The sequence below is a fragment of the Danio rerio genome, chromosome 3 (assembly GCF_052040795.2).
Source record: "Danio rerio strain M-AB ecotype USA chromosome 3, GRCz13ab, whole genome shotgun sequence".
NCBI classification, from domain to species: Eukaryota; Metazoa; Chordata; class Actinopteri; order Cypriniformes; family Danionidae; genus Danio; species Danio rerio.
In genome coordinates, this window is record NC_141023.1 from 27955774 (window position 1) to 27973011 (window position 17238).

Consider the following 17238-nt stretch of genomic DNA (forward strand, 5'->3'; position numbering starts at 1 on the left):
TAATAAAGGGCTAAGCCTAATTAATTTAAATAAATCAATTTGCAATTTATTAATCGGTGGTTTCCCTCATTATTTATTTACCATTTATCTATATTTTAGGATGTGTAGATTTATAATTATTTTATAATTATACAGTTGTACAATACCACTGTGACACGGTCGCCCTTTTGTATCGTCAACCTAGTTTGTGTATAAAAAATAAAGAAAGAAAAAAAAAGAATGAATGAAAAAAGCCTTGGCGTTCTGTCCGAAAGAATCAATTACAAATCTTAAAGTCCTGCTGCTTCGCATACAAAGTGTTTCATTGATAAATAATCTGCTTCTCAAGAAATCCACTTAACCGACCTCTGGAGATAAGCTCAAAGCGTCGTCTACTTTTGGGGGCGCGCTTGTAGCCCACAAACAAACAAAGTATAACAAACGAGTGGGGCAAACTTGCCTTTTCCAGGTGTAGCCGCGGGGTGGAGTGAAGGGTGGAGACCTTTTTCGCCCACCACTCTATATTCGTGAGGGGGCAGGACTCGCTGAAGGAGGAGGAGGAGGTTTATCAGATGGCTTGTCTGCTTTTGGATCTCTATTGAATCTGACGTGCTGCTCTGCGCTGTCGGATGAGAAGCGACTCCCACCAAAATCGCAACTTTTCTTGTTGCATCACAAACCCGACAATTGCTGGAGAAACTTTGACTGGCTTGAAAATCTTTTGAGAGGTTTTGTCTTGTTTTTCACCCCTCAAAGTTTATTACTTGTAATTGCGCGCCGCTGAGGCTGGAAGTTTTGCCTGGACTGAAGTCAGGATGTCAGATATCTCAGTCAATGACCATCTGGAGGGGATATTGTCTGATTTTGAGGGTAAGTACGTGCATTCATTCATCTAAATAAGCAGTTTTGAAGCTATGAATGGTTGCATAGTATAGCCTGCAAATATTAGGAATTTTAAGTGTCTAAAACTTTTTAATGTAGGCTATTTGACCACGTGTACGTTCAATAATGAAATTGAGAAACAAATGTACATTAATTTTTGTAAATGTATGACACTTTAAAATGTCTCTTTTAGTCTATTTTGGCTTGCAAATTTTAAATCTTGAAAACGAGAAATTAGTTTGATATTATACTCTAAGTAGTGCTAGGAGAAGAACTTTTTTTGTGTATAGAAGTACATACATTATGCATGACCTAAGAATTCATTTGACCTTGTTGAATGTTTTTAAGTTTAAGATCAAATGGAATTCTTATATCTTATTAAGTGCATTTTATTGTGTCAAATCATCTGTTTTCAAATCAAATCAAAGTGTGTTTTTGGTACTACTCAAATGTACCCTTAATGTTTAAAATACAATGTTTTTTGTATTTTGCATTTTGTCTTTTTTTACAAAGCTATGTAGTTTATTTTTATGAATCTGGATTACACAAGCAAATTGAAAAATTAAGAACTTTTAATTTAATTGTAATGCATTTAAAATCTTCATAATCAGATTACAGTTTGGCTACTTTTTATGGATTACATGATTACATAATGAAAAAAAATATAATCTGACAGACATCAGTCATGTTATGTCATACATTTTTTTTTATAAAACATGTTTGTTCATGTAATTTGGGGATTCCCAATTTTTCTGTTGGCTGAACCCCCTTTGACCTATAATTTTTTTTATTTCCCATAAAAGTTTTAGTTTTTTTTTTAGTTTATTCACAGAACATGGTTCCATAATGTGCAGGTAAACACATACCGGGTCTTTGTTTTTATTTTATTTAAACTTAAATTAAAGGTTTATAACCACTTGAGGGTGAGTAAATAGTTATTAAAGTTTCATATTGGGTGAATTATTTTTTTAATTTAAGTATCTATCTATCTATCTATCTATCTATCTATCTATCTATCTATCTATCTATCTATCTATCTATCTATCTATCTATCTATCTATCTATCTATCCATCTATCCATCCATCCATCCATCCATCCATCCATCCATCCATCCTTAAAAACTTACAAAAGCTGTTCAGAATTCATGCAGTGAAAGATGTGCAGTGACATGATGTCAAAACATTCCACTGATGTTGTCCCAAAGCTTCATCACTTTACACTGCACAATGTCAAGAACCATCTTCATAAACCTTCACCAAAGCCGTGTCCACTATTGAATCTGACACACATTTCTGAGGAAGAGAGGCACCCTTTCCAATAGATCCGTCATGGACGGACACAGCAGGGACTGGAGAACAATGGCTTCTCTCAGTGTTTAGACAGGTGCTGATGTGAAGAGGAAAAACAAATTAGTTCAAGCACTCAGAATAAAGCACCATCTATTATTATATTTGTGTGCTTGCTGGAGACATGCTGCCTGAGGAAGCTCTTTTGCTGCCTTGGTAAAGTTGCAAAGCAGTTTGTCTTGTAGATGCTTCAGCAAAAACTCATTCTTAAGAAGACTGAGGCAATTACACATGATGACAGGGAAGATTGAGGTGTCTTATGCTAAGGAGTAAACAAATATCACTGGGTGTTCTCTTTGCAGGCCTAAAATAGCACTGCAGTCCTAAACATGTTAAACAAAATCACTTGGCATGCCTTAATTATTAAAGGAACACTCTGCTTTTTTATAAATGGGCTCATTTTACAAATCAACTAAAGTAAAACAGTAAAAAAAATTATCTATTCAGCCAATATTTGGGTCTGGAAAGAGCACTTTTAGCTTAGCTTAGCATTAGACCATTAGCATCTTGCTCAAAAAAATTCAAAAAAAGATTTTTGATGAGTTTCTTTTTTAAGGCATGACTCTTCTGTAGTTACATTGTTTACTAAGACCAACAGAACATGAAACATTGCACATTTTTTGCCTGATATGGTCAAGAAAACAATACATTTTCTTAAACGTCACTCTTATGGCCCATTTCCACTCAGTGGTATGGTACGATACTATTCGTTTCCATATGCTTTTATGGCCGTTTCCACTGTTAAAAGGAACCTGAAAGCGAACCGTACCATACCAATATTTGAGTCCCCTTTGCAAAGGATACCTAGCATGACAAAAGAATACCAACAGGTGGAGCTAGATGCGCAGCTGAACGCTATTGGTTTACAGAAAAGCATAACTAGCGCCTACACAAACAGTGAAATAAAAACAAAGAAACCGACATTTTAAAATACACAGCCGAGACATTATATTTTAATACTATATATATATATATATATATATATATATATATATATATATATATATATATATATATATATATATATATATTCATATAACAATGAACCATTTGTTGACCAGAGCTCGAACAAACTGTGTTGTTGTCTTGATGTACAACCACAATCTGCCAAAAATTTGTCCTGTCTTGTTTTTGTTATACGAGGCCATCTAAAAGTGCAAGCGGTTTCACTTTCTCCAGAGAGCTCATGATTGCTTGTGTGCAAATCTATATTTGAAATAATGAACTTCTTGAGTTGATGATAATAATGTGCACGTAATATTTGAAGTGCTTCTGAAATCCGATCTTTCAGAAACGGACAAACAGGAGAGCAAAGTGTGAAAAAACAAAGGGGAAGCCGAAAAAAAACATAGTAAATGATTCTTTCAGCAACCTAAAACATTAACAAACTGCCATGTTTAACTATTATCATCACCTTTTGGACTATTATGAACTCGGAATGATGGAATTACTCTCTAACAGAGGTTACATGTGCTGGTGAAGATTAAAGATACAGATGAGCGATAAAGATAAAGATACTGTGGGCTACAGCATATGTTGCATGTTGTTTTTGAACCCAAGTAAGGACTAAATGAATGTTGTGTGTAGTTTTTCTGTAATTGGGACCATCAGAGACTGTACAGTATGTGTTAATATATGTTGCATTTATTTATTTTATATTGTTAATCACAGACATTACAGTGGGCTATTTCGCCCTTTCATTAATCTGCAGTTATAATCTACTTGTGTTCATAGAAAAGTTAGTAATTAACATTTATACACAAGTCTTTATGTGTATAAAGCATCTGTTTAGTGAGAAGTGCTTTACATATGATATGCGAACGTCCCATACAGCTTTACTTTGAGCAAAATTACCTCGAGCAAGAATTATGTTGACTGAAACTTTGTCGTACATCACACACATCAAAGGTACCCTTGGTACCCTTTAGGAAGTGGAAACACAAGCCTGATAAAGGTGACCCCTACCGACCCGTACTGTTATGTACTGTATTGTATCAGTCAGTAGAATGGCCCCCGCCATGGCTGACGCTGACGCACACCTCAATGTATATACCTTAAAAAATATACCTACACGTCTTAACGACGCGTAGTGCAAGCTCTGCGATTGGTCGGCTTGGTAGCACTTACAAGTGTGGGAGGGACCAAGAACCGCGCGGACCTGTTGGAGCGAGTGCTTACAAAATTTGTTTTGTGTTTACTTTATGATTAAAGTTGTTGCATGTCTGTTGGTTCCTGAATACTTGTACATTAAGGTAGTGTTCAGAAAAAAACAAAACACCAGCGAAGCGAAGAAACTTGACACAGGTGAACATAAAAGCCTACTGCAGGCCAGCTTCAGAAGTGTTATTGCAGAGCAACACAAACAGCGTGCAGAAGTATAAATGCATGGCAACTAGCAAGGTATTTGCTGTGGGTCACGCCAATCACTTGGCGCAGTAGTATAAATCAGCCTTAAGGGTCAAGCTTTAAATAGAAAAATTATTCTTAACTCTTTATGAATTTTTTTTGAGTGAATTGTAATAGTCTAATCCGATTCATTGATTTATGCCAAGCTAAAAGTGCTCCTGCCAGACCTGTAGTTCGACTGAATAGATTAAAAAATAGTAAAACTCTACTTTTAACTCTAGCTGAATTGTAAAGTGAGCCTATTTACAAGAAAACTAATTGGAGTGTTCCTTCAAGCTCTTAAAGTGACAAGGCAAATTTGAATTTAACTAGAAGATTGGATTACTGTCATTTAAGTGTGTATGTGTTAAAAGACACAGTGTTTTTAGGTTTGGCCACTGGAGTTGCCTCTGATTCATGAACAAGCCATGTGATTCCTATAGAGGATGCCACAAGAGGGACATTACATTCCTTCTGCTTCACCTCAAACCAGCCAAAAGGGTCATTCCCGAACAAGAGACCAGTGTGCCGCCATGTGCTTGAGTGAAGATAGACAGAACTGCTGTTCATTTAGAGGAAAAACGCCTCTTGGAATGTTGTGGGATGTATAGTGAGATCCTTGGTTCTTTCATATGGCTGTTTGTGGCAAAGCGACTGTGAAATGCAGTCATTCGTGTCTTATCAGTAGAAGTTTAATTGTACACTGTAAAAAATTTCCAGGTTTTCACAACAAGTTACTGTAATTTTTCACAGTAAATTACATTAGTATCTCTTCACGGTATTTAACTGAAAAATTCACAGTAATATGTTGTATTCATAATTTTATTGTGAAATTACGGCAGGTAGCATGATTACAGCAAATTACTGTGAAAAGGGCTATATCTTTTGCACGTTAGTTATAGAAATTCAAACCTTTTTTTAACTCAACGTAGAAATTAATACAAATGAACTTTTAACAGATAATAACAGAATGTTATAGCCCCCAAAACGATTTGGTTACCAACATCTTTTTGGTTGTACTGCACCTTTATTTTATACAGTTAACTTAGAATAGGAAATAATATTTAATGAACAACTGTGTGCTTAGCCAAAACATAATAAACTGGAATAAAAAGTGATTAATTAATGAAACCAAAGACTGTTAAACAGCCAACAATTATTTCAATGTCAGGGTAAATGTCTGCTTTAGACGGTTTCATGTTATTGGGCACCTGTCATCGCCTGGAGGTCACTAATCTCAGAATTAAATATATATATATAATTTTTTTTTTATCTATATAAATAAACCACAGATAAGAGTTTTAAACAACTACAGTCTAGCATGAAAAACAGTTAAAACTTCATTTTCGGACGCATATAGAGCCATCGAAGACGGGGCAATTGTCCCAATGTCTAGCCTGAAGACAGGCGCCTCTCGGCGGATACATGAGTAATGAGCGCCGTTACCGCCTGGAGGTCATAGATCTCCGCTACCGGCAAAACACACTTAAAATTACACACAATCTTTACTAACAATCCACAGATTTGAGTTTTGAAGAACTACATTCTCGCATGAAAAAGTGTTAAAACTTTATTTCATTACATATTACAAGCAATATTTATAATATTATGTGCCTTTCTCATCCACCATTACAGCTTGATGCAGCTTGGTGTGAAATGAATCCTGGGAGGAAAAAATAATAATTCTCAATACACTCCAAACGAACTTTATTCTTATTGTTGAAGTCAGAGATATGTAATATTTTGAATGGCGAAGAAAATAATTAACTTTATATTTCAATCAATATATTACTTTTGCACTGCTTCGGTTCAGGACTCGTGTTACATTGAATCAGATTCAGATATTTTATCAGACGTGTTCATGAGCTCATAGTCATCAACAAGCAATTCGTGTACAAGCACTACACGAACCAAGCAATTTGATGAAATATTAATGAATTATATGTTTGCGTCTTACAATATTATACAAAACGGAATCGTTTTCAGGCGAATTCGACTCTTTACTGTTCACTTAAAGGAGCCGATTCATTGAACAGAACTGACTCGACTCGAACGCAAACAAGCGCCATCACCACAGACAACGCCTGAGTCGTCTCTTCACTCAACGGATTCATCCTCGGTAAGGGTTAAAATATGACTTTTGTCCGTTAAATGATTGTTGTATGTGTATTTCTGTATAGTGCATGTCATTTAACAGGAATTTACCGAGTACTTTAGTTGTACTCGCACGTACAGGGTTTAAGCCCGCCTTTTTTTAAAACAAGAAATTAACGACGCCAGATGGTGTTTGTAGTGTTCTCTGAGGTATTAGCATAACGTTAACGTTAGTTCCTGAAAAAAGAAATGGAATTTTCTTTAATTAACTTCTTGTTAACTGCATTTTCTGTTTCAGTACAAGACTGAAGTGAAGGTGAAATGACTAAAGTTAAGGTAAGCTCTGACCTTCACTTAAGTTAACGTTACGGTTACGTTAGTCACCATCATGTACGGTAATTTTGTTCACTGTAACGTTAACGTTAAGTTAGTTAAATAAACTAAACTCATTATGAAACAAGTCTTAACTGTTTTATTAAATTAGGCTTATAATACAATTCAGTTGTATTCTTTTAAACTAACACTAACACAGTACATATTGTATATTTCTCACTGGTGTTAATGCAGTGCTAACATTTACTAATGAGAACTAATTGTATAGTGTCACTAATTGTAGATTTTATTTTTTAGTGTTTAGGTGTACCTGATAATAGCTGAAGTGTGAGGTGAGTAAATTCTGAGCACACAAATATAACCTAAATTCATTATCACAATCTAAACATATATATATATATATATATATATATATATATATATATATATATATATATATATATATATATATATATATATATATGAGTATGTGTGTGTTAGGTTGAGTCTTATTCTACTCTTATTATATTCAGATTTTTTTTGCAGCCATTGATGTTGAAACACTGATGCTACCAATCAACCATTGCTTGATTATTAAAGGTAATGTTGATGCCTCATTTTTATTAGATTTTTAAATGTCAGGTTTTTCACAGATTTGTTGTGAGCAGTTTGTTGTACAAACTTCTTTTCTTCTTCCAGAAGTTCCACCAGTACCTCCAGTAGTAGTAAATATTAGACAAAGATTTTTTTAAACTATAGTTTTTATTTTTATTAGCAATTTTACTGGGCATGTGTGTTTGTTTGCTTGGTTTTTAATAGGCAGAGCATGGAATGTCAACTTTGTTTCTACAAACAAATTTAATTATTCACAAACACCTCTAATTTAGTCCTTCTTTCCCCTTTTAGTCTTATTCCTTGGAGGGTCGAGTGGTCATGGGACCTCACCTGGATTTCACAACTGACTTTGGATCTGGTCTGAAACTGAAGTATGCTGAAGATGCCTTTTGCACTCTGGAATTTAAGGTAATGTCTACAATAAATATTGTAACTGAGGGCTTGTTTTGGGGGGTTAAACAAGGAATGTATTGGAGCACAAGTCATGACTCCCCTTGTCCCCTTGTTATAAAGGGCCGTGTTGCAGACACAATTTGTTTGTCTGTGCTGGAGACCAGAGGGGAAGCTGTCTTTAAAAGGATGGGGCTCTTATACCATATGTGAAGTTACCTATTCAGGTGAGTGGATTACATGCAAGTCATTGCAAATGCATAAATAGTGGGAAATTTTTACTGAGCAAATTAAGTGAACCTCAAAAAACGTTGAAAAATATTTGGAATATTTGCAAAAAACTTGATTGAAATGAATACAACACAAATGTAGTTTTTTTTGCAAAATTTTCCTAATATTTAAATATTTAAATCATGAAAAATTAGCTTGATGCAAGAAACATCCTGCTAGTATTCAAGAGCAAGTACTGTGATGCATGTGTTAACTTTGCAATAAGTGTGAACCCAGCATTAGATTATAGTCTGTAAACAGAATGTGTAAATCAAATCAACTGTTTTAAAATGCTCTGCCTAGGTCATTAAAACCACTATTTGTTGTTAGACTGTTCTTGATTGTGTGTTTGTGATGGAAATGTTTTTCAGATGTTTTTGTTTAAATGATTGCAGTTTGACCGAGCTACAGTATTGTCAGCATGTTCAAACTGAGCTAACAGTAATTTTGCTCTGTAGTGCAGCAGTAGTGTCCCAGTAGTGTTGTATGAAGCTAACTGTTTGTCTGCCCTTTTGCTTATAGGTGCTTTTTGGGCACCAGTTGGGAGATGGAAGACAGACGAAGTCAAAGAAGCAGAGAAGACACATCAACCAGCAAGTGTGTAAAATTATCAGGAAAATGATTGACCTTGAATAGACGACTGCCTAATTTAGCAAGAAGTTTTGTCTCTCTCTCTCATGTATATGTGTATGTGTGTATATATATATATATATATATATATATATATATATATATATATATATATATATATATATATATATATATATATATATATATATATATATATATATATATATATATATAATGAGAGAGAGAGAGAGAGAGAGCGCACTCTGAAGCACTGCTTTTTATATGTATGCTACATATGATGTCAGATTTTTTTTATTAATATGTTCTTATAGTATTTTTTGAGGCTTCACCTTTTGAAAGTTTTCTGAAATGTTTACACAGATGTCATTAAGCTGTTAAATAAATCTGTAAAATGTATGTGTGTTTGTTTTTATTTTGATTTTAGAGTCTTCTCAGATCACCCAAAAATGAAGATTCTGTCATCATTTACGCATCCTCAGGTTGTTTGGACACAAAGAGGAATATTTGATATTTTTATTCCTGTGTTTAACAAAAAAATCATTTTTAACAGAGCTGGAACAACCTGAGGGTGAGTAAATCAAGATAGAATTTTCATTTTTGTGTGACCTAAAATTGCTTTGAAATTTTACAGCACCAAACTGTTAAATTACAGTAATCCGGGATATAACTAACTTTACAGTTAAATCAGGTATTTAAACTGCAACCTACTGCTGAATCACAGTAATCGTTTTGCAAATTCACAGTAAAATATAGTTAATTCTACAAGATAATACTGTGAAATCACAGTAATGGACTTTATTATCTACTGTAAAATTACAATATATGGTTGTAATTTCACAATAATTTAATGTGACAAAACCACAGTAAATTACTGTGAACTACCTCACAATAATTTACTGTGAATTTACATACAGTAATTTACTGTGAAAGTAATGCAATTATTAGCCAGTAATTTACTGTGAATTTAAGGTCAAATTTTTTACAGTGTAGGCATGAACTTTTGCGATCCACAGAGATGGCTGTTCAGCGGGTGATGACGGATACATTTCCTGTAAATGTGAATGTGTGGAAATGAGGGAAAGGCAAATATGTCCGAAAGAACCAGTCAACTTTCCTGTGGTGTAATTTGAGACTGATCATTAGAGACGTCATATGCTGTATCTTGAGGCTACACTTTTGATCAAGCAGATGCTTTTAACTCATGTTACTGTTTTATGCTGAAGTCTATATTAAAATAAAAGACTTTGATTTTCATTGCTTTTTCAGTCAATGCATTCCTCACAGCATTATGGAAGTCATAGAATAAAGATTGAGGAGATATAGGGGCCCTGGTAAAGCCTTGCAGGATAAGGGAGGCTAAGCTTGAAGGCCTCTATGAAATATCTATGTACTGTGTGTATGTGTGTGTGTGTGTGTGTGTGTGTGTGTGTGTGTGTGTGTGTGTGTGTGTGTGTGTGTGTGTGTGTGTGTGCGTGAATCCTTCTGGGTAAAGGAAAAAAATGAACTTCTAAGTTAAGTTATTGAATTCTTGTGTGCATAAAATCACTCAACATGACACACAAATTGACCCTGAACTTCAACTCTAGAAATGTGGCATTTAAGGAAACACTTGACCTTCTGGTGTCATTCGGAGATGTTATCTGTTCTCTCTGCTTCAGCAAATACCGCTTCAAAAAATAGCTGCGGCAATGGCAAGCTTTTTATATTGAATTTTATGCTAGTCATAGATACTTAATTGTTTGAGTTAAATCCTAGGGGGCAATTACAGTAACTTGCCCCTTTTGCCTTGGCTGCATGTCAGAGACTCTTATGCATGCATACCTTCTTAATCCATTATGTGGCTGTTTCATAAAACCCTGATTATAATTTCATCTTTCCAGAGCATTTGGTTATAAATGGAGTAGGCATGGGCCTGTATAAAATTCTGACGGTATGATAATAAATAAAATAAAAATAAAATAAAATAAAAATATCACAGCTTCGCGGTATTGTGTTACTTTTTTTAAATGTCTGGGTAAAAAATAAAAACTTTTCCCCCTTTAAACACAAAAATATTTTATATTAAGAAACATTTTAAATATTTTGGAACAGTAGCTAAACATGTCAGGCTAAATAATTCAAATGAATCATTGACTTCTGCTGTCTTCATTAGTTTAAAAAACACAGATTTATTTACAATTTAAAATGGCGTCTTTGAATATAGTTTCTGTTAGAGATAGCATTGTCTAAAAAAATAAATCTTACATATACCATACAAACAGTATAGCAGAAAGTTTTGGCGGTTTTAAAACCTTGACTTTTCCAAACCACAATATACCTTTACAACGGTATCGTTTCATGCCTAAAGTGGAGGTTTGTGGAGGTATTGTATTAAGTAATATGTTTATATTTTCTTTTCTTTCTTGGTCTACTCCAAACAAAAGTGTATGAAAGGGTGCCCTTTTGCCATTATTTGAAAGTACAGTACATTCTAATTTTTGAGATATTTAACTTGTATCAAATTCTACTAAAATCTGACAAGTTATAATTAGAAAGAAAGGGGAATCCAGGAGAGCACAAAGTGGCTCAGGCATGTTTTCTGTATAATTTCCTGACAGTTGACACTGCATATAGAGGATATGTGGAATGGTGCCCATTAAATGCCATTATCAGCCATGGGTACCGTTTTTCACACTTGTTTTACTCTTTATACCCATTTGGAACATAAGATGCCCAATTTCAAATGGTAATGAAAGCACACTGGTGTTGAATGGCTCATGCTGTTATATTAGATCAGGATGATAGAGAAGCTAAATTCAACGATGCATTAGAGACTGTCTGTAACTGTGTGAAAGTGTTTCATGGCCCCTCGGGGTGTAAAAGCAGTGCCTTATTCGCATCACTGCAATTCTGAAAATGGCAGCTCGGAATTCAGCTTCCAGATGTGCCTTTGCAGAGGTGGTCCAAGCAACGTCTGAGCTATGTGCTTAGGGTGGTGTTTCAAGGGGTCGTCTGAGAATACCTGTAAGGAATGTGATGTTGGGGGATGGAAAAGCACAACAGGCCTATACTTGCCCCCCTATCACCCCACCACCTACTGGCCAACGATGTGCTTTAAAACTTTCCCTCTGAGGGACATCGGGTATTGAATAAAGCCATAATTATTTATGGCACAATAAATTTCTACCTGCACTTTAATCTGAATGGGATTATCAGAATTGTCATTGGTATAGACATGAATGTATTGTGTTGTGTTCCCTTTACACTCATCCCCAGGCTTTTTTCTATTTGCCTTGCAACGCCTTGCCATAAACCTTAGGTCCAAAGTAGCATAGCTGCAAGTGTCATAAAACCACAAACTGCATGGTCCTGAGTGTATGTGAAACTTTATTAATCATGTTTCAGTTACCAAAAGGTAAAATCTAAAATCTGAGTTTATTTAGTCTGTTAGTTAAACGGTTTTAGGGCTCAAACGGTCCCAAGCTATACTGAACCTAGATACAAGGAAATTACAAAAGGGGCTAAAATGCACTTAATGATCGAATGTAAACAAATCCTTTCATGGGAAGCATAAAATTATCACAGGGTGAATTAAGATCCATTCCTTTTTCCCAAAAAGCCATAACATGCTGCAGTCTTGATCCAGAGGAGAAACAAGGCTCAGTGGTGAGGAAAAAGAGAGCACGGGGAAAAAGGAGCTTCTCGGGTTCCTCTCCTTTATCAGATTGTGCAAGCATTGTGCTGCTCCATGTGTTAACAGAGAGGATTAAACTGCGGCAAAGCTGTGAGAAAGAATATTGAACAGCACAGAGATGGTGCGCTAGGCTGCCAGCGTAATTATTTCCTGAGCATTTGACAGGGTGCCAGTAATTACCTGATACCGGCCCCTTTTTATCTCAGTCAAAAGGGAGTACAAGTTTACACTTGCATGTGCTGCACCGTAAAAAAAAAAGCTGTTAGACTGTGCCACTTGGTTTGCTGTCTCTCCCTTGCATTGTGTCATTTCTTTCACTTTCTAAAACTGTAGTCAGTTAAAGAGTCTTTGCCAAAATGCACAAAGTGCTTTTGTGAGAGAACACACAGCAACTTTAACCTCTTCAACATTAAATCAAATGGCACCCTAATGGTGTTCTTCTCATATTAAATTACTTCTGGGATGCTGCAGAGAATGACATTGCACGCAGAAGGGATGCACAGATGGACATGCCAAGGGACTTGCTGCTGGAATTCAATTAGACTTAAACTTTCGCAGCTGTGCGGATGATGACAGCAAAGCTAAAACAAAGGGTCTGTGGTCTCCTCACTGTAAAAGACGGGGTTGTTCCTGCGTGAAATGTGATTTCATTTAGTGCCTGTAGTCTTCGTGACTCTAATTGGTAGCATACCCTACAGGAAGACAGGCGGCCCCGGCTCCAGCCCTGCCCCATGCTGGGTAAAGATAAAATCAGAGCTGTTGGGTGAGATGCTATGATAGCTTCGCACTGATATCTGCTTGTTTACACAAGGCAGCACCTGAAGAGGCTTGAAAATCTCAAGGTTTGCCTGTAATGTCCTGCCATGGTACCTGGGTCTTTGATATACCAAAGATGACGTGTAGGCTGTGATAGACTGAAATGGCACTTCATGGCATTACAGCACAGACTAGATCAATTACCAATACAAGGCATGATGATGTTTACATGAAATGCACTAACTGCCGCTTCTAATTGGGTCCGCCACAGAGCTGTTAGGACATTTGTACTGTTCACCACTGGAATTCTCAGTCTGGGTGAAGGACTGTTGTAATCCAAGCCTTCAGCCCCTGACACTGTGTCTTTGAATTGGCCCTTTGTGCTGAAGGAAAAGCCACTGCCTCTCACAAAGAGAAAAGGTCGGAAAGCACTGTTTGCCTTCAGCTTTGTGTTGCTGCTCCTGAGAATGAGGGGATTATACAGTGTCACCACAATTTACATGCTCCAGGTGTAGACTTACCGTTTAGTCTCACAAGAGACTGTTTGCACCATCTCTAACGTTTCCTTGGCTATTTTTATTTGACCACAAGTGCCATTATACTTTTAAAGTTGATGTAGAGTGATATGAAGATCTCCAAGCTCTTTTGATGTTGGTGGTGTTAAATTTTTTTTTTAAATAAAAAACATGGTCTTAATAGTCTAGTCTCAATATATTCATAACTATCTTAGCACTACTGAATAATTGACTAAATTCAGACAGATTGCAGTGTGCAGATATTTCTGTGTGCATTCTTCTACCACATCCCTGATGTCTTTACGACTTACTAAACATATCCGAGGTGCTAGAATAAAACATATCTGTTTGCAGTTGTTATATCACCCTCAGAGCAAGATTGCACAGACACCATTGTAATTATGGCTTGGCCCTTAAAAATCTGTCTGACAGGCGTCCATTCAGAGAGGGCTCGAGGCTGCCCTCGCCGTGAAGTGTATCCTTTTAAGGTTTTAGTGCCTCTTTAAATCAAATACAGGAAATCACTGTCCTAGCTGATTTATTATTTCTATCATGAAAGAAGTTCAAAACTTTGATGTATGATCAGTATTATCAACAATTTAGGAAGGTATTATGTGAAAAATGATAGCCTAGTGTTTTAGGAACTGAATTTTCCCCTTTGGTTATTAGGTACAATTTAACATACCTCATTTTCGATGTGTCTTTTATTATTCATTGAGTCTTCAAGAGCCTCTTCACATGAACGCTGAAAATTAATCAAATCTGTGCCTTCTTTCCTTCTACAGCTCTGAAGAGGTCCTTTGATATTGATGATGTGAATGAGATCCCTGCATTCTCCCCTACGTCTTCTGTCACATCTCCCATCAGCCCAAGTGCTATCCTCAACAAGACAAATGATGTGAGGATTCCTGGGAACCAGATGTCTCCTCCTTACCGCTCCAGGATTAATATTAGCTGCAGTCCCGCCCAGAGCCCAGTTATGAAAAATAGAATGGTGTCCAGTCTCTCCTTCAACCGAGGGACAATGGGAAAGCCCACTATCAATGCAAACTCTGGTATCAACAGAGCTGCCTCCTTTCAAAACAAATTCAACCCAAATGGCTTCATTTCATCTTCAGGACCAGGAAGTGATAATGACAGTCTCCATAGCTCCTCTTCCAGTCTGGAGTACCAGGCCTCTTCTAAATTATGCTCCTACACAAGCCCTCCACAGAGCCCTGTAGGTGTCGGAGAGTTCAAGTCTCAGCGTTTAGGAAGCCCTGCTCTAAAAAAGTTTTCCTCCCATGGCAACATGTTCCACTCAGAGATGGAGGGTCCTCTTGTTATCCCAACTGAACCCATAGGTATTAGCCATGGCTCCATGCCTTCTCTGGAACTGCAGATGGAGACTGCAGGAACTAAACGAATGATTTCCCCTGGATCACGATTCACAAATACAGGTCCACAGTGGAGCCCCCATAACATACACAACAGCAGTACCTTTGCAAGGGACTCCCCTCTCAACAATCAGTCTCCTAAACCTAAAGATCCAATTCGCCTAAACAAGTTCCCTCTTGACCTCGACAACCTAGTCTTCAAGTCTCAGACAGAATCTCTGGGAGCACCTAAACCACCTACAAGTTTCCAGATGATATCCTACAGTCCCACTGTCTCTGCAAGTCCATGTGCATCTATCAGTAGCCTGGATAGCACTGATCTAACCATAGCACACAACAACAACAACCTCAATGAAAAGAGAGAGCCCATCACTCCTCCTGGAGCTATTCCAGTACCAAATATTAGCGAATCTCCTGTGCCGCTGTCTCCAGCCCAGACTCCTCAGTTCAACATGGTCTCAAAGCCCCAAGTGGTCCAGGTTGCCCCTGCCTCACCATTCGTGTCAAGACAGATGGAGATCAGCAATGAAATCGATCACAACGATATCCATGCCAAAGAGAGTGTGGGTTCCATATTACAGCGTATTGCCTCTTTTTCCAGAGTGGAGACTAAAGTGCCAGTGTCTGACCCAAGTCCTGTCATGCCCATAATTAATGGAATCAAGAAAGGCTCACCGGCAATACACTGCAAGGAGCTTAAGAGATTGGAAGGTAAGGTGTATTATTCTTGTTATTTCAGTTCATTTTTCATAATAACTAATCTTCTGAATACTTGAGTAACATTGAATAGAAGAACTCTGTCAATGCTAGATGGTCTGAGCAGTGGTAGATTTTTCTGTTGAGTGTTCACTTAAAATGGGAGGTATGCCCTTTGCAATGAATATGATTAGTTAAATAAACAGAACTGTATGGGTCTAAAGGCAGCACTTTACTTGAAGTGCTGCTGTCATCACAGCTGTCTTTTCGCACCTTACTGACGTACTGTAGAAAAAAGACTGTTGGGAGTCAGGGAAAAAGACAGAAAAGTAGGAATTCCTGGCATATCAACAAATAGTTGAGTACAAACAGTGATAACAGTTCAGGGGAGCCTGTCATCACTGCCTACCCAGTAAAGTGATCCCTGGCAGACATAGCTTAGTCGAATGCTGCCAGAGGCTACAGAATCAGCCCCTTATACAGTTAAATTTCTCAGATGTGTCATTCTCTGCTACTGTGATCTCACCCAATGCAAAGATCCCTGCTTCATTCACCAATTTAGACAGGACTTGGAGTCTTGGCTCCATAATTATGTTCTTATGTATGGATTTACATAATTTACACTTACAATTGACAATAATGATTTTAGAATGAGTCTTGGTGATATCAAAGGTATCAAATAGTATAAAGCAAATATCGATGATATTCAACACCATGGTCATCACGTATTTAGCCATTTATGGTGTCAAATCTGTATCGAGCTAGAGCATTGCTAGCTAAGTAAGATTTACATTTCCTTTACATTTATTCATTTAGCAGATCCCAAAGAGTACAAAGTTGCTACTACTTGTTAGGGCTGCACGATTATTCGAAAAAAAAAAGATTGCGATCTTGATTCGACCCTACACACACTTTTTTATGATTCACATGAGCTGACACACTGTTTGTTTACTACCAAGAGGATGAACGCATGCCCACCAATGATGTCTACTCTAATGTACAGAACCTGCATAGGCTGTGAATAACAGGTAATTAAGATGCAAATAACGTTCAGGTATAGTGACGGCAATAAGACCATATCGCATTTCAAAGTTATGATTACGAAAAGCAGTTAATATGCTTTTTCTTTTATAGAGAACAAAAAGTGTTGTGCATGAAAATGGTTCAGTATAACTACTCTAGCCTATATAATGTTTAATGTAATGCAAGAGGGTATCTGATAATGACAAATGTTTCATTTTTCCAGTGAAAAAAAATGGATATTATGAATTATAAATAGCTTTATGGATGTCGTTACCTACTGTGAATTTACAACCAGGATATATTTAAATTCATTCCAAGTCTATACAAAATTTAG

General features: G+C 36.6%; 1 protein-coding gene and 1 long non-coding RNA gene across 5 annotated transcripts in view; both read left to right on the forward strand.

The window, feature by feature from the left end:
* Positions 1 to 558: 558 nt before the first annotated feature.
* septin12 (septin 12) overlaps positions 559 to 17238 on the forward strand; it is a 124890-nt gene continuing 108210 nt past the window's right edge. Inside the window, exons 1-2 of the mRNA XM_087244565.1 lie at positions 559 to 849; positions 14595 to 15896. Coding sequence (XP_087100691.1) covers positions 795 to 849; positions 14595 to 15896 — 1357 coding nt within the window. The 5' untranslated portion in view covers positions 559 to 794. The remainder of the gene's footprint in view (positions 850 to 14594; positions 15897 to 17238) is intronic.
* On the forward strand, positions 6634 to 10802 carry LOC147845642 (uncharacterized). 4 transcript variants are annotated; one of them, XR_015480866.1, is made up of 8 exons: positions 6634 to 6712; positions 6986 to 7023; positions 7318 to 7352; positions 7546 to 7599; positions 7906 to 8022; positions 8128 to 8231; positions 8797 to 8871; positions 9290 to 10802. It is a non-coding gene; the product is annotated as an uncharacterized LOC147845642 (long non-coding RNA). The 4 variants fall into 4 exon arrangements; XR_015480867.1 differs by lacking the exon at positions 9290 to 10802 and having other exon boundaries at positions 7533 to 7599; positions 8797 to 8928; XR_015480868.1 differs by lacking the exon at positions 9290 to 10802 and having other exon boundaries at positions 7325 to 7352; positions 8797 to 8928.